We start from the raw sequence: 22,023 nt of genomic DNA on the forward strand, positions 1-22,023 counted from the left end.
GGGCCAATGCCCTGATATTCTTTTGATACATTTGGGCGAGAATGATCTTTGTGGCGTGAAAGGGGTGGTCTTATTGCGGGCAATTTAGAGGGATTTGGCCTTGTTGAAAGAGCGTTGGTCGGGTTGCCATGTGCTTTGGACGGAATTGGTCCCGCGGAGGGTGTGGAGAGCGGCGTTGAACCCCAGAGCCATTGACAGGGCACGGAAGAAGGTGAATGCAGAGATTTCGAGATGTTGCCGCCATCTGTGTTTCGGGATAGTGACTCACAAGGATATTCGATTTGAGGCGGTGGAGTTTTTTCGGGGTGATGGTGTGCATTTGTCAAGGATGGGCATGGACCTTTATTTGCTCGAAATTAGGGAGGTTCTGTCCCGATGTGTGAACGTGCAGAGTCATGGTCAAGGGGTCTAAAAGTGTTTCTCTGTTGGGGGGCAGAAAGAGGGGTGGTTAGTGGTTATACCACCCCTTTCTTTCTGGGTGGCGGGGGTTATGTGAATTTGGACATTTTTGCCGGAGGTTGGTTGATTTATTTGTTGAGTTGGGTTATCGGCAGGGAAAGGATAGGTTGGGTAAGTTTAGCTCGGTTCCACAGTTTGGGTGATCGATAGCTGTAAAGGGGCAGGCAGGGGAGTTTGGTTAACGGAAGGTTTGTATTTAGAGATTTTTGATGGGGTTATACAGGAATGTAATGTTTGATATTGTTGTAATGTTGTAATGTACGGGCGGGGGCGGGTTTGAAGAAATTTAGGGGAGGGGGTGAGGTGTGGGGTTAGGTATATGTTTTATTTAGTGAGGTTTAGTTTTGGAAGGCTGTTTGCCAAGGTTTTTAAGATTGTAATGTGTTCCAATAAAGCGGCCTTTTTCACACAAAGTCTTTGTCAGTGGCCTGCTTCCCCCCCCCCCCCCTCCCTCCCAATGAGGGAACAGCACTATTGCATATTAAATGCGGCTGCCCGCGGCCCACTCAGTGGGACACCCTAAAAGGGCGGCCCCCTCAGTGCCAATTAGGCACAACCCATCATCCCCCTTTAGTCGGGGGACTCGGGGAGGAGTCCCTCAGCAGGGCACGCAGGACGGGTCACCTCCGGCGCACAGAGGGTTGGGGGAAGGTATTTATAACCCCCTTCTTCCTGGCGCCCTCTTTGCGCTGGACATGCCGTCTATTGCATACTTTTGTATGGAATAAACTTGCAGCAATATTTTCCCAAACAAAAGTTGTGTTGTGTATTTATTTCTTCATGCATGCTTTGGTTTGCGTGGGGAATGTTGCCTATATGGGCACTATGCCTAATGGAGCCTGTGCACTGCTGCTACACAGCCCTCGAGTTACTCCTCCTGCCTTAATTTTATTTACAGTCTAATTTTGCTAACATTGCACCTTTCTGTTTCCTTCAGCCGCACACTGTATTTCGGCCGCGTCCAGAAAACGGGTCCACAGTGAGCAAACACACCCCTGACGTGCCTCCTCGTTGCGCATGCGCTCTCGCGCTGCTCTGGTACGTGCCATTACGTGCTGTTGGCAGCGTGCTGACCCAGGGCTGTTGTTGTCACCTCAAATGCAATCCAGAAACAGGCAGATCTCCCTGCATCACAATCCGAGTAGGTTAAAGGTCAAGTACACAGCATAAGTCACTCTTGGAGTCCGTCAGCAAGACAAAAACACAACTGGAACTCAACGACCAATAATCTGATCAGTGATTACCCGCCGGGGCCTTATTTTTCGTAGATAGTTTCTGTTTACAGCTTTGAAGCCTTTTGTACTTAAGTCTACAGTAGTTTATTATGGGCCGTGTTCCAAGTGGCTGGACGTCGATCTCTGACGTCAGAGGCGGGGCTACCCACTTACTTGCGTGAGGGAGGGGGGGTTGGCGTACCCTCAGCGACTATTTAATAGGGGGCAGGAGCATCTTTAGCCAACAAGACTTGAAGAGCAAAGGAAGAGAAGACACCAACAATCGAGGAAGACCCCGAAGATCTCCGAGAGGATTCGACGAACTTAGAAAGAGAACGGAGCTGATTTTTACAAGAGCTCGAATAAAAGTAAGTAAAACCATGAAGAAGAACGGTTACTTAATTTAGACCATGCTTTGAAATATATAATGCGTGCATGTTTCCTTTAATTGTCAATCTATTAGTCACCTTGGTCTTTGTATTTGTTCTGAGTATTTTCCACACGAATATGTGTATGGCGCTGAGCAGTATGCAATGGTCACTTACTCACTTTGACATATAATAATTCATTTATATTTTATGTTACCCGCAGAGCACTTTCGTCCTTCTTATTTTCTTTCTTTTCCTTTCTTTCTCGCATTTTGATGCACGTAGGATTGTTTATCATTTTAGGGCTTATTTTATACTTTTATCACAAGTCTACCCCCCTGGTGACATTTTTAACAATAGCTTATTTTTTATAGAGTCGTCAACGAGGGGGTGAAAGGGGGAGCTGTTCAGGGGGAGGGCTTCCGTGTCTTATACAAGAGCCCTTCTTACATCACATCTTATGTACGATAGTTATCGACCTCAGACAGATGAAAGAAAGAGTCGGTCCTGTTAGGAACAGGGCATATCACAGCATTGGCTCTCAGCCAGCTGAGCTGTCTCACCATCAGCAGAAAAAAAGCTCCACAACGGGAAACTGTAGTCGTGCATTCGTTCCCAGCATCACCGAAGCATCAGTCCAAAGAGACGCCACGGGGACCATTTACAGGACAAATCGGCCTAGTTAGAAGCACCTTAAAGAAGGAGCTCGCGGCCGTCTTTCTACCCGTATGCAGTTTAGCACCACACATTTTCAGATGCTGCATTCAGAGGCCTGAATGGAATGTTTTGACTGTCGGGCACTTATGTACATAACTCAAAACTGGTCATCAGTGCACACGTCCGGTGAGGGGCGTTGAGACTACAGGCAATATTTGTGATCGGCAATTAAGAGTGCGCTAAGGGACAACACAGTCCGTGTGCTCTTGAGCACACACCATTTCACGATCAATGGCGTAGTAAGGGTGCAGGGGTCTTATGCAAGCAAGGAAATGCCCCCCCCCCCCCTGTCCCCAACTCGATTACGAGCACTTCACAGGTCTTTAAAAGACCATTTGCATGTTAATGAGGCCTCGCTGATGTTTCACCCCTTCTAAGAGCCCCTGCAGCTCCACTCTGCCTATTGCTTAAAGATTCAGCCCCACCGACATTTTTTCTTAGCCCTTCCTCCGATATTTGGCTTTAGTTGCGCCTCTGGTTCTCATGCATGCACCTCATGGGTCTCATGCAAGGACTACACGGCGCTCATACATGGACACCACAACGATCACACATGGATGTAAAGAGCTCGCGCAGAGATGTGCGGCGCTCGTGCACGCACCACACGGAGCTCCTGCAGGGACCACCCGGGGCGTCTGCAGAAACGACTCTTTGTTCATGTAGGGACCGAACAAGCTAATGGAGGCACTACACGGGGTCAGACAGGGACTACACAGAGCTCATGCAGACAGGTCTGCACAGAGCTCGTGAAGGAAGTGCTCGGCGATCATTCGGGGAAGACACAGAACTCCTCCATGTACTACACAGAGCTCAGGCTGGGATTACACAGAGCTCAGGCTGGGACTACACAGCTCATGCAGGCCCCTTCCTTCCCCCCTTCATGTTATAACTCTTTCCCATCGTCCCCCTTTAAACTATGCGGCCTTTCGCTTTGTTTCTCACTCTGTGCCCTTCTGTTAAATTAGGCTATAACCAGGAATAATACAACAGGGGAGGATCAAATTATGCGGCAAACTTGACTAAATTACACATAAAGGAAAGACACATTTTGCGACCCTGTGCAGTACATTTTGTGATAGTGTTACTGCACACACTCATACATATTATATATACATAGAAGTACCAGTTTAACATCCAAAATGAGTTATAGGCCATTTAAGGATGACCAGTGAATCTTTGCATAGGGCCTTCCACTGCGTGGCAACATGGGTCGCCACGATTTTGGCAACTTGTGATCCGTATGCGCTAGAAACAACATTTTTTGTTGTTGTTAAAATATGCAGGATTACGAAGCAGATGGGTTATGTGGCAAATGCAGCAAATCCATAATTATGCGGAAAACTGTCACTGTTTTTCTGTCCTTCTCTTCTTTCTCCGCCCCCCCCCCCCCCTTGTGCTTTTCCCGCTATTTGCTCTGGACTAAAGTCTAATTAGGACAAATAATTGCCAGTCCCCTAGAATGAGTGCCATTGGACCCCTCTCCTGCAACCACCGCCTCAAAGTAAGCACTATTGCATTCTCTCTCTTGTGAGTCTTTGAGATTGTAGATGCGCGGGTTTGGTGCTGTTGAAATGGAAAAGATACATCGCCATGCTTCAAATTGAACAAAGTGCCCAAGGACACTGCGGGCAGTGTGTGCCACGCAAGTGTTGCTAGTGGTGGTGCCGAAACATACTGAGCTCAGCATCTTTGGTCACCATCCTCCTGCCAGGGTGTTGTCGGCATTTATAAAACAGGGCAGGTGTTGGTTGGTCCTTAGCGGAATCTAGTCGAGAAAACTCTTGTTGGGAGCCGAGGGGAAGGGTTATCTCCCGACGTTCCTATGTTCCCCTTACTTCCTAACAAATGAATAATTGGTGCAATGCTGACGCACTTTGGTCTCTCCTAAGATGGCGCCCCTGCTGCGGACCGAGCTGAAGATCACCAGCAGGATGGTCCAGGGAGACCTGAACAGCCTGAGCCCAGACGTGAGGGCCTTTGTGGTGGGCAACGCCAAGGTGTGCCAGCCGGAGAGCATCCACATCTGTGACGGGTCCGAGGGGGAGAACGAGAGGCTCCTGGCGCTCATGGAGGAGAGCGGCATGGTCAAGAGGCTGACCAAGTATGAGAACTGGTGAGTGAAGGCCGCCCTCTTCCGGGGGAGGGTGGGCTCTGGGAACACTTGTTTAGATCACTTCCCGCTCCTAAGTCTTCTCTTTTAGTAGTTTTACCGCCTAGTGCCACATATGCAGCAGCATAGGTGTAACATGTATTTACATACAGACCGACTGTCTCCTTCCCTCACTGATAAACCCACTCATTCACACATACCTTTGACATCTGCGGGGAATCTGCCTATTTACTGTTAGTAGCTGATTTATTACGCAGAAGGGAATACTATGGAAATCCCTGTACAAAGTGCCCTGGGGACTTAAGCGAATGTTACTCATCACCCTGAAATGATCATGCCCGATGCCTTTAACCCTAGCATTTTTAAAGACCCATATTTCGCGGGTATGTACATCATTTTCACGTAACCACTCTGAAATATATGGGGAAATCAGTGTGGAGCAGGAGTGAAAGCGGTGGTTAGGGCCAGTGCTTAATTTGTAACAGAATAGCTGCTGTGGCCCATGGTTTTGTTCAGACCCCTGCGCCGGTGCCCTCGGTGGTGGGGGCGCCGAGAACCAAATATACACACTCTTGATCCCACTTCATGACCCTTTTATCGACCACCCGGCACTACTTGCCTCTTTGTCTGACTTTTTTTGCCCCTGACTTCCCCCGGTGTCACAGTGTTTCTGTAAGTACCGTCCTCCTTTCCTCATTGTGTGTTTTATTTTGCTCTGCGTCAGTTTGTTAATGAAAGATACGTGCTGGTCCTCAAAAGTGAGTGCCGGTGGGCCCCAACTGCAACCTCGAGCTCATGTTAAGCACTGGGGGGCATATGAAGCTCTTACAAATATATCACATTACTTTATGCAAATCAGTCAACATACAATGGATCACATGACATTCCCTGCACGTGTCTGGCCCTATGATACACACACGGTCACAATTCTCCATGGCTCTCTCCATCGTAGCTTCTCTCGTGGTGTTTGTCTAAGAGTCCGTCCTCTCTTTCCACAGCTGGCTGGCTCTCACCGACCCCCGGGATGTGGCCCGGATCGAGAGCAGGACGGTCATCGTTACTCAAGAGCAGAGGGACACCGTGCCCCTCTCCAAGACCGGAACCAGCCAGCTCGGGCGCTGGATGTCCGAGGAGGACTTCGATAAGGCGTTTAAGGCTCGGTTTCCCGGATGCATGAAAGGTGAGAGTTTAAAAAACCGCATCATTCAGGGAGATATGCTAACAGTGACTGTCACCAGAAACACTTTTCTTTCTTTTACATCTCAAAATTGCTTAGGGAATTTTTCATTTGAGAAGTTCTTTGATTGCGAGTAAATTGTTTATGACATGTTTTACATATTTTTCCTTCATTCTAAACCCGTGTTGTTCCACAGGTCGCACCATGTACGTCATCCCTTTCAGCATGGGTCCCATTGGGTCGGCCCTGTCCAAGATTGGGATTGAGTTGACGGATTCGCCGTACGTCGTGGCCAGCATGCGGATCATGACCCGGATGGGCACCGACGTTTTGAGAGCCCTGGGCGATGGCGAGTTTGTGAAATGCCTCCATTCGGTCGGCTGCCCCTTACCACTGAAAAGTATGTTAGTGACGTGGTCTTGTGGTCATTCCCTTACACCCATCCCTAGGCTGACATGCGGCCAGCGAGCCCAGGCGCGTCAGTAAGGCATCTTCTTGTGTGTCCACAGAACCCTTGGTGAACAACTGGCCCTGTAACCCGGATATGACCCTCATCGCACACGTTCCTGAACGCAGAGAGATCGTGTCCTTTGGCAGCGGCTACGGAGGAAACTCCTTGTTGGGGAAAAAGTGCTTTGCGCTGAGGATCGCCAGCAGGATTGCCAAGGAGGAGGGATGGCTGGCTGAACACATGCTGGTAAGAGACGGCTAAGGGAATATTCTGTAGACTCATTTCATTTCTTAAGGCTTTATTCGGAGCTTAAACACAAAGTCCATAAAAGCGCATACATTGCATTATAAAACAAACATCATCTATACAAAATCGATCAGACGGTTAAAATACATTAAATGACAGTTTAAAATATCATACTAGGCCTTGCTTTGATGGCTTGAAGAAGAAAAGTGGCAGTAAAGAAACAGACATCGGGTGGCGGGTTAAATAACAATTTCATGGTATCTTTTACAATCCTAACTCCATACTTCTTAAAAACAGGTTTTAAAAAAGTAGAACGAAAATTGCCATAAAGTGGACAAAACAATAAAAAATGCATGGTGCTTTGAACGGTAGTATTATCACACGGGCAAGGACCAAACGGGAGTTTTTTGATACTTGGAAATGCCACCAAATGGTGAACAATCCCAAAACGCAATCTTGTCAGTACAAACCGATGGGAGGGTCTGGTAACAAAGCTCAAATACGGTTGGTACCCTATCGTCTCACAGAAACTTCCGTAGAACAAACAGGTAGTTAAGTTACCACTGGCCCTCCCACGCCGCTCAGACTTATGGCTCATAAAAACAGATTTCGTCTAATTTTTGGTCAAACTAGAGGCTGCATAACAATCCTCTATTACATTAAGACCATAGATCTCCAAAAAACTACCCGTGACAAATTTGACCCATGGGATCTTTAAATGATTATCAACAGAGAAACAATCTTTAATGATAGCTCTATTTAGGGAGGTCTCTTCCTTTGCCCAGATTGCACGCCACAACATAAGTGGTCTGAGGGCGACAGAATCTGAAAGATGTTGAATTCCAAACTCCCTATGCACCAAATCGGTAGAAACCGATATGGGTAAACTTAGGAGTCTTTTTAGGAAGAGATTTTCCTCCACTTGTAGACTCCCAGTCGAAACATGCCCCCAAATACCAGCACCATAAAGAGCAATAGAAAGACACCTCATTTGATAGATTTTCAGCATGTCTTTAAGCCGTTTATCCCCTATTTTAGATGCGAACTGAAACACCCCGTGGGCACATTTCGCCATTCTAGCCCTAACATGGTTGATCTCGCTGGACCAGCTACCTGACTTGGAAAAGGTAATACCTAGGTAGTTAAAAGAGTCCACCATTTGGACCTTATGCCCTTCAATAAAAAAACGAATGCGGTTTTTTACAGCCCTTACCACACTCCATAACAAAAGTTTTTGTTTTATTAATCATCAACTTCCTTTCCTTAATGAACAGAGAAAACCTGTCCATTAGGCGTTGAAGGCCAATAGGGGTCCTAGATAAAATAACGGCATCGTCCGCATAAAGTAAAACTGGGACGTGAAAATCAAGAGTTTTTGGGGCGTCAGCCACAACAGTCTTTAAAACAGAATCAACCTCATTAATAAAAAGTGTAAAAAGAAGAGGGGCAAGCACACACCCTTGTCTAATACCACGTCTGATAAGGAACTTAGGGGTGCGCTCCCCTCCCGGGCCGTAACGAACACTTGAACTAAGGTTAGCGTATAACCGGGCCAAGAAATAAACAATGCCCTCCGGTGCCCCCATTTCTAATAATTTCTCCCATAGGATCTTATGGTTCACCATATCGAAGGCACTGCTCAAACCTGCAAAGCAGAGAAAAAGAGAACCTTTCTTGGCCTTCGTATACTTCCCTATAAGAAGTTCTAGGTTGAGGCACTGTTCTACTGTCCCTCGTCCCTTCCTAAAACCATATTGGGAATTTGCCAATATGTTATTCGATTCGGCCCATTCTTCTAATCTGACCAGAAGCACCCTGCTCATGATTTTCACAGAGGAATCTAGAAGGGAGATTGGACGGTAGTTCTTAACGTCCCTCCTCTCTCCCTTCTTATAGATAGGGATTATAATAGATTCCTCCCAGGTGTGTGGAACACCATAACAGACCGCTGCATTGAACACATTAGTTAATAACGTGCCCCATATCTCTGGTTCTTTTTTGTAGACATCTATGGGCACCCCGTCAGGCCCCTGGGCCTTTCCTCCCTTACTAACAGAAATACAATCCTGAACCTCGGAGGTGGATATATCTAAAGGAATGACTGGCCAGTCACCTCCACCTACGTCCATAGATTTATCCGAGTCAAAAATCATGGAGAAGTGGGAAACCCAGCATTCTGCACTAACGTTTGCCGTCAGTTCAGGCATCTCCTCGTTCTTAAGAAAGGGACAATTAACTGTTGCCCAGAAAAGGGAGGAATCCGAAGTTTCAGCCGCCTGGTCTAGCTTGTCCCATGCCTCTTGTCTTAGTTCGGCCTTCCTATTTTTAACTGCAGCCTGATAGGTGGCTCTGAGCTCCCTAACCAAAATGATATCCCTTGGTTTGGCTACAAGTGCCTCTTTAAGACCCTTAAGGGCAATAGTGCTAGCATGGTCGAACCACCCCCTTTGCCCGCACAACTTACCCTTAAGAAGCTTAGTAAATTTAGCATCAATAATGAGATTAATATTTATAAACTTGGGTATAATTACATCTGTTAGTTCTATACTCTCTAAAATAACAGCAATTTCGTTTACACAATTAATAATAATGGAGTTGGACAGGATATCAGCTTTATCCCCCTTCCACCTAATTCTGGTTCCATTTGGTCGGTGGGGTTCAATATTAGCTATTATGTTTAAATTGGGGCCTTGTTTCGCCTTCCAGAGGACAGCCTCCACACTTAGGCAGTTATGATCGCTAATTAAATTATCAACTACCAAAGGGGCTGTACACCACGGGTTAAGGCTAGATGAAATGCAAATAAAATCAATCACAGTATTTGCATTTCGGCTCGTGAATGTAGGGATGGTTTCACCAGAGGCACCTTTCATATTCTCCAACATCTCCATATCATAGGTCATCAAGATTTTGTTTAATGAATCTCCATAAGGATTATGGGGAAAATGAGAGACTCCTTCCCCCCAGCAATTTACAAAACCACAAACCCTGTGGGCGGGGGATGGACACACAGCAGTATTAAAATCCCCTAGCCAAACGATATCAAACACTATATCGTTTCCCGTAACTATATCTGCCAAAGCGGACTCTAAAGCAAACACTACCTGCTGCCTAGTATTATCAAATACATTATTATAAAAATTGATTAAAAGGATATTCCTACCCAGCTCCTGATAAAGCCATAGAATCTGGGAATGGGCCCCAATCGGTACGTATTTCTTAACAGTGAGTGGAACTTCCACTGAAATCAAGGTTAAAAGCCCACCCTTTGCTCTGCCCGAAGTGGAAGCCGCAGCCGGCAAATGGTAAGAAACAAAACCCTTGTAATTAATGGGGTCCAGACTCCAGGCTTCCTGAAAACAAATAATATTAAAAATGTTAATGAAATCAAACCAACCTAAACATACATCCTTTTGTGAGGGTCCAGCAACCTTCCAACAGGCAATTGAGCACAGGCCCCAGTTGTCTGGTACAGTGAGCTTAGTTGATACAACCCTATCCCTATCGTCAGTGGTCGGTCTTTCAATTCCACAATCGACTGGGACATCAATATGGTTAACACTGATACCACTTATAACAATAGCCTCCACTGATTCTGGAACCCCGGGGACCACACTACGCCTCCCCTCTCCCAAGGGAACGACCACAGTCCCTGGGTCCACCAAAGGTAATACCAGTCAATCGTTACAATCAAGCCCACTCAGGGGCTGGAATCTATTAGACGTGGAAATAGTAGGACCAGCACACATGTTCAAATCTCTAGACCTCCATCGGTGACGCTCAACATCAGGTTGAATATCATGGTCTCTATAAAAGTACCCAAGGGGGCGTAGAGAAATTCCTTGGTCTCGTATAGGGAGAGATGCGGCTTTGATCAGCACCGTGGAGGTAAGTTGTGGGTTTCGAAAATTGATAACAATACAATCCCCTCCACAGGTCTTACGAGATTTGCCTACCCAGTTAGTTCTTCTAGTGCTTAAGATATCCCCTGATAAGGCTACGGGGAAGCCACACTGCCGGTGGAGCCAATCCACAGTTTTATTCTTTAGTGACGAATGGGATTCATCAAAGCGGTGGTTGCTTCCGGACACTCTTACTGGAGGAACATTAGTTAAAACTGCCACAAAAGGTGCACAGGTCGGCGGTAAATCCGGCTGAGGGCTACTTGAACTATTAAAATTTGCATTGGAACCCACCTGCTTCCTTAGTACTGAGCTAAAGGAAGGTTTAGTTTGGCCCGACAACTGCGGGAGAGAGTTGGGGACAGCAGGAACAGCTTCGCAATCATTCCCAGAACTAAAATTAGGATTGCTGCTCACGGCCGACGTTAGAACTAAATTAGGAGTATTAGAGGGAACCTCAACAGGTCCATGTTCATTATCGTTAGTTTTCGCTCCCGTACCGGCATTAATGAATGAATCCAATAAACCTCCCAATCTGACTACTTCATCTGAGATTATAGCAAGTTTGGTCAATAGGGGTTTAACAAGTAAATCAAACTTGGCATCAATAGCATTTATCAAAAAATCAAGTTGCTCATTATCTAAAGTGATCGTGGTACCATCCTGTACTGTTTTCTGGTCACGTTGAGCATTGGACAATGAAGGGTCGGCTCTCTTGGTGGAGCGATTCCCCCCTCGTTTAGGCTGATTAATCTTGCTATTGTTCCTGCATGAACGTAATAATCTTTGTGGCCTCGATGCCTGCACACTTGGAATTATTGGATCAAAAAAAGTTTCTTGACCAGATTCTAAATCGTTAGGGGGCCCGGGAGTAACATTAGCCTCACTTATGATATCCATTGGATCAACCAAGATGGAACTATCCATAGGATCTAAGGAAACACAGACATCTGGATTAGTAATTGACTGGGGGGCCGATCGGTTAAGAGAGGGAGGGCTCAAGCTTTGTGACCCCGGCCGTCCTAAGGACTTCCTCCGATCTTGGTTGATTTTATCAACCATCTTGACTAGATAGTTATCCATAGTAGTGGACACAACCGCTGGTTTAGCTTTAGACATTATAAGCCGGGCTTGACCAGTACCTATACTCAACAACAGACTAACACCACAATATGCAACAACCTATAAACCTACGCTGTATATGGCTGCCTAGCACAAATATTAGCTTCCCATTATACCACCATACAACTCACTGCCCGCCCTGATAGCAGTAACGTTTAGGCGGATCACACAACAAGTTAGGCAGGTTAACAACATACAAAAAAGCCTGTATACGGCCCCCTCCTACCCCCGACTGTCACAGACTGTCCGCCCTTTGTCCGGGCTTCGTCCTGGGCGTCCCGCGGCGCGGCCCGCGCTGCGGAATCGAATGAAATTAGAGGGGTACTGGAGCCAATAGGCGGGTGGGCGGGCCGCGACTCAGGTGCGGTCAGGCACGGGCTCCTGGGAGCTGTAGTCCATCCAGCAGCCCCTTTCACCCTCAACAGCGGCCAGCGACTCCAAACACAGCCCCTCCAGGCACGACAGAGCACAGGTATTCAGATGCCCCCAGCTGCGATGCGTAGACTCAAAACACCAACAACATCTAAGGGTCTGATTTAGAGTTTGGTGGACGGTACTCCATTACAAAGATGACAGATATACTATTCACCTTATTACAAGTGCACTACATCCTAATGCACATGTAATAAGACAGATGGGAACGCCCATCAATCTTATTACAAGTGCATTCACCAACATCTAAGCAAGACCCTAAATCATCGGCTACTCTCTTTCATCTCCATAAGAAGTTATCGAACAAAAGTGGATATAATGTCAAATGCCACCACATAAAATGTAAAACACAAATACGAGTGTAAGCAAGCGGGTAACTAAACTAATATCTAATAATACCAGAAGGAAAGACTAATTTGAGACGGGCAAGAGTGCTACAAATGATGTTGTGATCTCTTCATACTTAAAGCTTTACAAGGAAAAGCGGGAGAACGTAAATATGTTCACACTGGAGGAAAGAGGACATCAGAACCATTAGATGAAGCTGATGAAATACTTATAGGGTGTAAAATCAGTAAAAGTGGTAAACATTTCTCCATGATAAAGTACTAATAAACATTGATATTGGACCCGGAGGGGACTGAAGGATGGGTGGATTTAAAATCTGAGTATACTTTGGGAAGGAAACAGTAGTAGCTGCTTGGAACATACCGTCTTAAAAAGAAGATGCATGAAACACTGTAAATTTATCTAAAATGACCCTCGACACAATGAAATACAACAATGCTGCCTATGTAGGGGTAACAGTGGAGACCATGTGCAGAGTAGTTTGCTTACTCGTTGCAGTTGAACATCCAACTTTGTGTACTGGGTGAGATGAACGTACATTAAAATTGCACAATGACTGATTACCCCAGCTGACCTTTGTTTGGTGGTGCACGGAGTCTCTGCTAGACATGCTCCACTGCCTCAGATGTGTTTATGAGGCTTTATTCTGTGGTTAGTTCAGATATGCCTGATGTATTGCAGAGATGCTCTGGTGCATGTTCAGTGTCCCTTGTTGCATTGTGGAGATCACCTTAATGCATGCATGGTTGTTCTAGACATGGGTGGATTTGCCCACAGTTAGTCTTACTAAACATTGGACCTGGGACCAGGTCTACACCTTAAGGGTTCTAGGAAAGTGTGTAACTCATTTAAGCTGTGTAGAGTGAAGTGCAAATTTAGTAGCATATTCTCTTCCTATGGTCTTGCGTGTAACTGATGGTGGCGTCTCTTGTAATGCTAAAGACACAGTATGCCACTACTACCCACACAGGCAGAAGTAGTCTAGATAGAGAAGGCTAAAGAGACTGACAAGGGAGTGGAGGGCATCAAATCTGGAAAGCAGGGACAGTTGGTGTTGGTAAAATTGAAGTAGAGGTTCTTAGGGATGGAAATTCAACACAATTGAAGTAGAATTAAACAGATTTAAGACAGGTGGATGAGGCATCAGGTAAGCAGGGGCCATAGCGGTGTTTCTTGTATAATATTATTCAAATTAATCTAGACCACATACCTCAGTGGTCAGACTCATCTGAAACTATCTCTTGGATAAGAAGTAAGAAATAAAGCAAATATATTGCACCACAAATGTAGCTATATCGTAGGCATGCAGAAAACATTGGTTTGTTCAATTAACAGAATTTTAGAATAAAGCAGTCTGCCCCATTGTGCACATTGAGTGATACTACATCAGAGCTGAGTAGTAAGCAACCAACTCTTTTTTTCCCTCAGATATTGGGCATCACAAACCCAGATGGCGAGAAGAAGTATTTTGCAGCCGCCTTCCCTAGTGCATGTGGGAAAACCAACTTGGCCATGATGAACCCAACTTTGCCCGGCTGGAAAATTGAGTGTGTGGGAGATGATATTGCCTGGATGAAGTTTGATGAACAAGGTAACCTGCTTATTGTAGGGCTGCAAATGACCCTTCTGATGTTTGAATTAGGGCGTGCTACACTCTGCCCAAGTCTTCCGTTCCTTTCTAATCAACTGCTTTTCTGTGTTGCAGGTAACCTCAGGGCTATTAATCCTGAGAATGGATTTTTTGGTGTTGCTCCTGGAACGTCAGAAAAGACCAACCCGAATGCCATGAAGACCATCGAGAGGAACACAATCTTCACCAATGTTGGGGAGACCAGTGATGGAGGCATCTACTGGGAGGGCATGGAGAAGACTGTGGAATCTGGAGTGACACTGACCTCATGGAAGAACAAGGAGTGGATTCAGGAATGTGGTAAGGAGAATGCTCTGTACATATAAAGCATAACACATTCCCACTCTATTGTGTGACTTGGTGTCTGATGCTCAAGTGTCCTCTCATATTTTCTTTCACTCTAGATGAGCCATGTGCCCATCCCAATTCTCGTTTCTGCACGCCCGCCAGCCAGTGCCCAACTATTGATCCGGCATGGGAATCCCCTGAGGGTCTGCCCATCGAGGGCATCATTTTTGGAGGACGGAGACCCAAAGGTGACAATTAGAAAAAACTTTGAATAGAAGAAATACTGCTCACCCTCTTTTCAGTAGCCGTTTATATAATCACTGTTTAATCAGATAGTCAAAAAAGAAACTGTATTGGAGCATGTGTAAAATAACTTTTGGTTGATTGCATATAATTTGTATGGATACAAAATAACCAATATTGATACTGGTAAAAGTTTCTATTAAATATTTGTACTCGGCAAAATGGATACAAACTATATGCTTCCCTAAAAAAATCTCAATTTAAGGAGAAGTATCTGGAAGCAATGATTTTAGTACAAGTGCAAATAATTTATTCTGTGGGGTATTTCGGAATTGTCATTAATGGGGTTCTGCCTTATTTTGTGTCTTTGCTCTTCCACTATGATCACTCTTTGGTAACTGTTCTAGGCATGTTTTTCTGTTTTCTGACGTTGCTCTAACCATGTTTTCTATAAAGGGAAATTTGTGAATTTGCTACTCTTTCTGTCAATACCCACTTCATATTACTTTTGTGACAACTCGCTTCTAATGCCTCACGTTCTAATACTGCATTTCCACTGAAATATTCAAATCTCTTCTATAGTGTTCATACCTTGTGGTATTTTAGTGCCTGTGTTCTATTTACCCTCTCCATTATCTCATCTAACCTACACAGTTAGATCCTCAATTTTTTTCCTTTGATTTTTGAGGATAACTTTTTCCTGACTTGGGTCTCATTCTTTGAAACTCAAACAGTGATTTTCACACCATTTTATGACACCCTTGTTCAAGGATAAGAGATTATTGATCCATCTGAACCCTAGCAAAAATCATTGTGGACTAATGCGTCCATTGTAGAAACCTGTCAATCAATCAGTCAATCAAGGCATTTATAGAGCGCGCTACTCACCCGGAGGGTCTCAAGGCGCTTGAGGGGGGGGTGAGGTGCCGCTACTGCTCGAACAGCCAGGTCTTGAGTTTCTTCCTGAAGAAGAGGTGGTCTTGGGTCAGGCGAAGGTCGGTCGGGAGGGTGTTCCAGGTCTTGGCGGCCAGGTAGGAGAAGGACCTTTCTCCTGTTGTCGCTCTGCGGATGCGGGGGACGGCGGCGAAGGCGTGGTTGGTCGATCGAAGGTGGCGTTTGGGAGCGTAGAAGTTGAGGCGGTTGTTGAGGTAGCTCGGGCCTTGGTCGTGTAGGGCTTTGTGTGCGTGGGTGAGGAGACGGAAGGTGATTTTCTTGTTGACGGGGAGCCAGTGCAGGTCTCTCAGATGTCCGGAGATGTGGTTGCGTCGGGGGATGTCGAGGATGAGTCTGGCTGAGGCGTTCTGGATCCGCTGGAGTCTCTTCTGGAGCTTGGCGGTGGTTCCGGCGTAGAGGGCGTTGCCGTAGTCCAGTCGGCTGGTGACGAGGGCCTGGGTGACCGTCTTCCTAGTCTCGGTGGGGATCCACCGGAAGATCTTCCGTAGCATGCGCAGGATGTTAAAGCAGGACGCGGAGACGGCGTTGACTTGTCTGGTCATGGAGAGGGAGGAGTCCAGGATGAAGGCCAGGTTGCGTGCGTGGTCTGTCGGTTTGGGTGCGGTGCCCAGGGCGGGGGGCCACCATGAGTCGTCCCAGGCGGAGGGCGAGGAGCCCAGGATGAGGACTTCCGTCTTGTCTGAGTTCAGTTTCAATCGGCTGGTCGTCATCCACTCGGCTACGTCTTTCATCCCTTCGTGGAGGTTGGTTCTGGCGGCGGCTGGGTCGTTGGTCAGGGAGAGGATCAGCTGGGTGTCGTCGGCGTAGGAGATGATGTTGAGGTTGTGTTGGCGTGCGATGGCCGCAAGGGGGCTCACGTAGACGTTGAAGAGGGTGGGGCTGAGCGAGGAGCCCTGGGGAACGCCGCAGATGACTTCCGTGGCTGCAGATCTGAACGGTGGTAGGCGAACTCTCTGTGTCCTTCCAGCGAGGAAGGAGATGATCCATTCCAGTGCCTTCTCCTGGATTCCGATGTTGCTGAGGCGCTGCACTAGGGTGCGGTGGCAAACAGTGTCGAACGCCGCGGAGAGGTCTAGGAGGATGAGGGCCGCTGTCTCACCCTTGTCCAGCAGGGCTCGGATGTCATCGGTGGCAGCGATGAGGGCGGTCTCGGTGCTATGGTTGGCTCGGAAGCCCGACTGTGAGGGGTCGAGGGATCCATTCGTCTCGAGGAAGGCGGCCAGATGCTTGTTGACGGTCTTCTCGATGACTTTGGCTGGGAACGGGAGGAGCGAGATGGGGCGGTAATTCTTGAGTTCGGTGGGGTCCGCTGTTGGTTTCTTTAGTAGAGCGCTGAGTTCGGCGTGTTTCCAGCTCTCAGGGAAGGTGGCGGTGTCGAAGGAGGTGTTGATGATGTCCCGCAGGTGGGGTGCGATGACAGCGTCGGCCTTGTTGAAGACGTGGTGGGGGCAGGGGTCGGTCGGAGATCCGGAGTGGATAGAGTTCATCGTGCAGATGGTGTCTTCTGTGTTGATCTGGGTCCAGGCGCTGAGGGTGGTGGTGGGGGGCGTTGGTGCGGTCGTTGGGAGCGTTGTTTGTGGGCTGAAGCTGTTGTGTATGTCCGCGATCTTGTTGTGGAAGTAGGAGGCGAGGGAGTTGCAGAGGTCTTGCGACGGGGTGATGTCGTTGTTTCCGGTGTTGGGGTTGGAGAGCTCTTTCACGATGTTGAAAAGTTCCTTGCAGTTGTGTGCGTTGTTGTCCAGCTGGTCCTTGAATGCTGTTTTCTTGGTGGCGTGGATCAGTTGATGGTGCTTCCGGGTGGCGAGCTTGAGGTTGGTCATGTTGTCCGGTGTTGGCTCCCTTCTCCAGGCTTTCTCGAGGGCTCGGCAGTTCTTCTTGGAGCTCTTGAGTTCGTCGGTGAACCATGGAGCCTTCTTGCTGCCGGGTCTGCTAGGCGGGGTCCTCAGTGGGGCGAGGTCATCTGCGCAGTTGCTGATCCACTTCGTGAGGTTGTCGGCGGCCTGGCTGGGGTTCGCTGAGCTGGCGGGAGGGTGCTGGCTCAGGGAAGCGGCGAGCTGGTCTGCTGTGATCTTGTTCCAGTTTCTACGAGCAACCTGTTGCTGGTGGTGGTGGTGGATCGTGGATCTTCTGAAGGTGAAGTGGATGCAACTGTGGTCCGTCCAGTGGAGTCCGGTGGCGTGGCTGAAGACGATGTCCTTGCTGGATGAGAAGACAGCGTCGAGCGTGTGTCCGGCGAGGTGGGTGGGGGTGGTCACCAGCTGCTTGAGTCCGAGGTTGGCGAGGTTGTCAAGCAGGGTGGTGGTGTTGCGGTCGTTGTTGTTCTCCAGGTGGAAGTTGATGTCCCCCTTGAGGATGTAGTCCGCGGAGGGGAGGGCGTGCGGGCTGATGAAGTCGGCGATGTCTTCGCTGAATTGTGTGCGTGGTCCCGGGGGTCGGTAGATGAGGGTGCCTCTGAGGGTGGTTTTGGGGTCCGTGTGGATCTGGAAGTGCAGGTGTTCGGCGGTAGTCAGGGTGTCGTCGGTGTTGGTCGTGACGCGGATGGTGTCCCTGTAGATGATGGCGATGCCTCCTCCGGTCTGGTTGCCTCGGTCTCTTCGGGTGATCTTGTAGCCGTCTGGGATGGCGATGTCGGGCGCTGAGGAGTCGTTCATCCAGGTTTCCATGAGGAAGGCGACGTCAGGAGCTGTGGTGTCGAGGAGGTTCCAGAGTTCGATGGTGTGTCTGTGGACGGAGCGGGTGTTGAGTAGGATGCACTTGAGGTGGTTGCTGCTGGTGGTCGGCTTGGCGGGTGCTGGTGTGGGGCAGGTCCGGATGCAGGAGAACTTGCAGGCGTGACAGCTGAAGGGTCCATGGGTTCGTCTCGGGGTGGCTCGGTAGCATCCCGGAATTCGGCCGGTGTTGAGTGCGTTGAGGGTGGCGGTGTCGTACGTCCGGCGGGTGGGCTGGGGTCTGCGGGGGCCAGAGGTCTTGGCGCTGGGCGCGGTCCAGGCGCGGACGGGCGCAGACGGGCTTACCTTCGGCGCTCAGTCGGCGCGCCCGCTGCGCGTGCACGCTGCGCGTTCGCCACTCTGCCATAAGAGGAGAGTGGGGGGGGCGGAGCGAGGGAGGGGCAGCTGGGAGGCGGGAGCGGGGCGGCGAATGGGAAGGCTCCAGGTGGAGGGGGGCGGGGCCACAGGGGATCAGCGGCAGGGAGCGAGGAGGTGGCGGGGGCACAGCGGGAAAAACGGCGGGAAAAACGGCGGACTGGGCTAGAGACTGACAAAAAGATAGAAAGGCTGGGCAAAGCAGGGGAAAGCAGCCCCAGCACAGGGGGGACAGACGAGAGTGCAGAGGCAGGAGCAACAAGCAAAAGGTCACGCAGGCAGCAGGAGGCGGCGCTGCGATCCCGAAGCTGAGACCACGCCTCGTGGTCAAGGGGCACAGCTGCGAGCAGCGGCGGGAACGGGGCAGCTAGGGCACACCCACGGGGAGTGTGCGCAGTGCGTGGAGGAGTGACCGGCCCAGAGGCACAGAGGTCACAGATCACCACTGCGTGCACTCCTCCCTATATGCTCCAGTGGGAGGGAGCATATATCCTGTATCCTGAAGGTCCCAGGGTCAAACCATCGTAGGTTGACTCAATCTTTCATTTTTCTGTGGTCACTTAAATAAGTTAATACCGTCTGTTATCATCAACCTGAAACAAGACAAATGGTAGAATTCACTAAATAAGCACTGGTATTGTTATTATGAATAACCCCTCTACCTAAAATCTTAGTCAAATTATCTCCCATTAACAAGAGACCTGAAGACTGCGGTGGTTTGCATAATGTTAAGACCACATCGCTCTCTCTTACATCCAGTGCTTTAAATGGTCAGGTACTGTCCGATACTGCATATCTGCACTTCTTTAATTTGAAAGGGAGAGTACCTGCACTTCTTAGCACTACTGCAATACGTTTAATGAGAGAGTACCAGCACTTCTCAGGAACAAATACGTACTCTGAATACCAGCACTTCTATATTTCCATTTAAAGCTCCTCTTACATCCATAAACAGAATCCCATTTCTGTACATTTTTTCACTGATAACAGGATCCCAAAGCTTCTTTGAAGCCCTCTTGGCTCTAGATAGGGCCCGACCAAACAATCTTTTATTAAAAGACATGTACTTGTATAGACATATCATTGAGCTGTTGATGTCTTTAAGTTCTATGTACAAAATGCACATGATAGAGTTATTGCAGGAGTCCTGTATGAACACACCTTCCTCTGGTCTGCAGGTGTTCCTCTGGTATATGAAGCATTGAACTGGCAGCATGGAGTGTTTGTGGGGGCAGCTATGAGATCTGAGTCAACAGCAGCCGCAGAGCACAAAGGTGAGTCAAACGTCAGGTGTGCCCTATAAAATGCACTATTGTGACAACTGTGTGCACCAGAAACGACCCCGAACATTCAAATAGTCGACTGAATTGAAAATACATATTTCATTCTGCCTTTTCTCAGTCTGAAAGTAATAATTTTCTCTCCCCCCTATATAAGCCCCCCCCCCCCCCCTTTAGGTGAAAGCCTGCCATGTTACTGACTCTCCCCAGGTCTCTTTACTCACAGTCACAGTGACATTGACCCCAGGAAAGGTCTTGATTTCCTCATATGCAAGCTTACCAAGGGTACAACACTCTGACATGCTCTTATTCCTTGTAAAACTTACCGCTCTGAATGCAAACCAATGTGCGACCATCCTGATTATCTAAAATAATATAACATTGGATTGAAGTGTTGTTATTTCTCTGTATTCTTAGGTAAAGTCATCATGCACGATCCTTTCGCCATGAGACCTTTCTTCGGTTACAACTTCGGACGCTACCTGGCCCACTGGCTGAGCATGGGGCACTTCCCTGCCGCCAAACTGCCCAGAATTTTCCATGTCAACTGGTTCCGAAAAGACACACAAGGTAACTTCCTCTGGCCCGGCTATGGTGAGAACTCCCGCGTGCTGGAGTGGATGTTCCGAAGGATCAACGGCGAGGAGTGTGTGGAGCGCACGGCTATCGGTTATGTGCCCACTGCCACGAACTTCAACTTAAAAGGGCTAGGAGATGTCAACATGGCAGAGCTGTTCCACCTGTCCAGGGTCTTCTGGGAGGAGGAGGTGGAAGACATCAAGAAATACTTTGAAGAACAAGTCAACGCTGACCTCCCATATGAAATAGAGCGGGAGCTCCTCGAGCTGGAAAACAGAATTAAACAGATGTGAGCTGCTGGTCAAAGAGGGATTCAGGAACCATTATGTGAACAGAATTCAGCAACACTTCTGAGAGTTCACACACTGAGAACCAGATAAAGGCCCAGGAGTAATTGCTACTAGATTGGGATGTAAAGAGTATGGACAAATACGTATGCCAGCTCAGTGAATACACAGAGGCACAGTAGAGCTGGCCACTTTAGTACTGTCCCTTTTATGTTCGGAATTATTGTTTACGTTTATCTGTACATTATGGATATGTTAAAAGTTGGTATGTATTTGAAGCCAGTGGGTGCTTTGAAGATTTCTTGTGATTTTACTGACCTCAGTTAAATCCATCAAGGCTGAGCTTCAACTCGGGGATTTCCAAACATTATATTTGTGAATGTAAGAGAGGGAAACATGAACTGTGCAAATGCACCTTGGCGTTTCCACCTTGTTGTAGAAATTTGGAATCTCAGTAACCCTGGATTTCAAAATCATTTAATTATGACGTAAAGTCTGCACGTGGTATCAAGTTAGTAGATAATTAGGCAATGACATATGAGAGAAAGAGAAGCAAATGCTATATAGTTGAAACCTGTACAGGGTATATACTGTCCGTATTTATTTTTAAAATGTATGTGTGTCTTTATATTTCAATATGATTTGTTTCCAATTCGATACATTTTAAAACAATTGTTTGTTGTACATTTATTGCATCTTATTTTTCTAAGCCGTATTTTCTGCAATTTCAATTGTTTTTCATCATTGTTCTACTATTTATTAAATCATTTTTTTTACAAACTTTTGAAAGTGGTCCTGTTTTAGATAAACATGAGGCAACTCTCTGTTTCTAGGCACACACGGTTCTTAAACTATGAAAAAATATTGATTTCTCACGATCTGATTATGCAGTTTTTCCTATTTAAGACAGTAATGTGTAACATCTCCCACTGCCTTAGGTGCTTCCTGACTAATTACTTCCAAATGCTTGATTGCTGCAGACTTGTATGTTTTTATAGAGGAACGTGATCACAGAGAAACTTACTATTTTGGGATGGATGAAAAACACTTTTATTTGATATAACTTAACAATATCTTCGTAAGAATGCTTGAGCAGCACACATGGTAAACGGAGAAAACTATGACTTGTTAAC

The 22,023-nt window shown here is 47.5% G+C and overlaps 1 protein-coding gene across 1 annotated transcript; it reads left to right on the plus strand.

Annotated features, from left to right (window-relative positions):
* The first annotated feature begins 1,909 nt into the window (after positions 1-1,909).
* On the plus strand, positions 1,910-21,683 carry LOC146812296 (phosphoenolpyruvate carboxykinase, cytosolic [GTP]-like). Its single transcript, XM_085619289.1, has 10 exons — positions 1,910-2,041; positions 4,648-4,871; positions 5,867-6,048; positions 6,242-6,445; positions 6,555-6,742; positions 13,975-14,137; positions 14,252-14,476; positions 14,581-14,712; positions 19,923-20,018; positions 20,442-21,683. Exons 2-10 carry the CDS (start codon positions 4,648-4,650, stop codon positions 20,894-20,896), a joined length of 1,869 nt encoding a protein of 622 aa, XP_085475415.1. The 5' UTR covers positions 1,910-2,041; the 3' UTR covers positions 20,897-21,683.
* Positions 21,684-22,023: the final 340 nt, after the last annotated feature.

This window comes from Triturus cristatus, chromosome 7 (assembly GCF_964204655.1).
Source record: "Triturus cristatus chromosome 7, aTriCri1.1, whole genome shotgun sequence".
Taxonomy (NCBI): Eukaryota; Metazoa; Chordata; class Amphibia; order Caudata; family Salamandridae; genus Triturus; species Triturus cristatus.

Bases quoted from the DNA above. Each gene is read 5' to 3' on its own strand.
- LOC146812296 (XM_085619289.1), top strand. From the start codon at position 4,648: ATGGCGCCCCTGCTGCGGACCGAGCTGAAGATCACCAGCAGGATGGTC. The intron at 4,872-5,866 runs GTGAGTGAAGGC...CTCTTTCCACAG, and splicing joins CTGACCAAGTATGAGAACTG to CTGGCTGGCTCTCACCGACC. The intron at 14,477-14,580 runs GTAAGGAGAATG...CTTTCACTCTAG, and splicing joins GGAGTGGATTCAGGAATGTG to ATGAGCCATGTGCCCATCCC.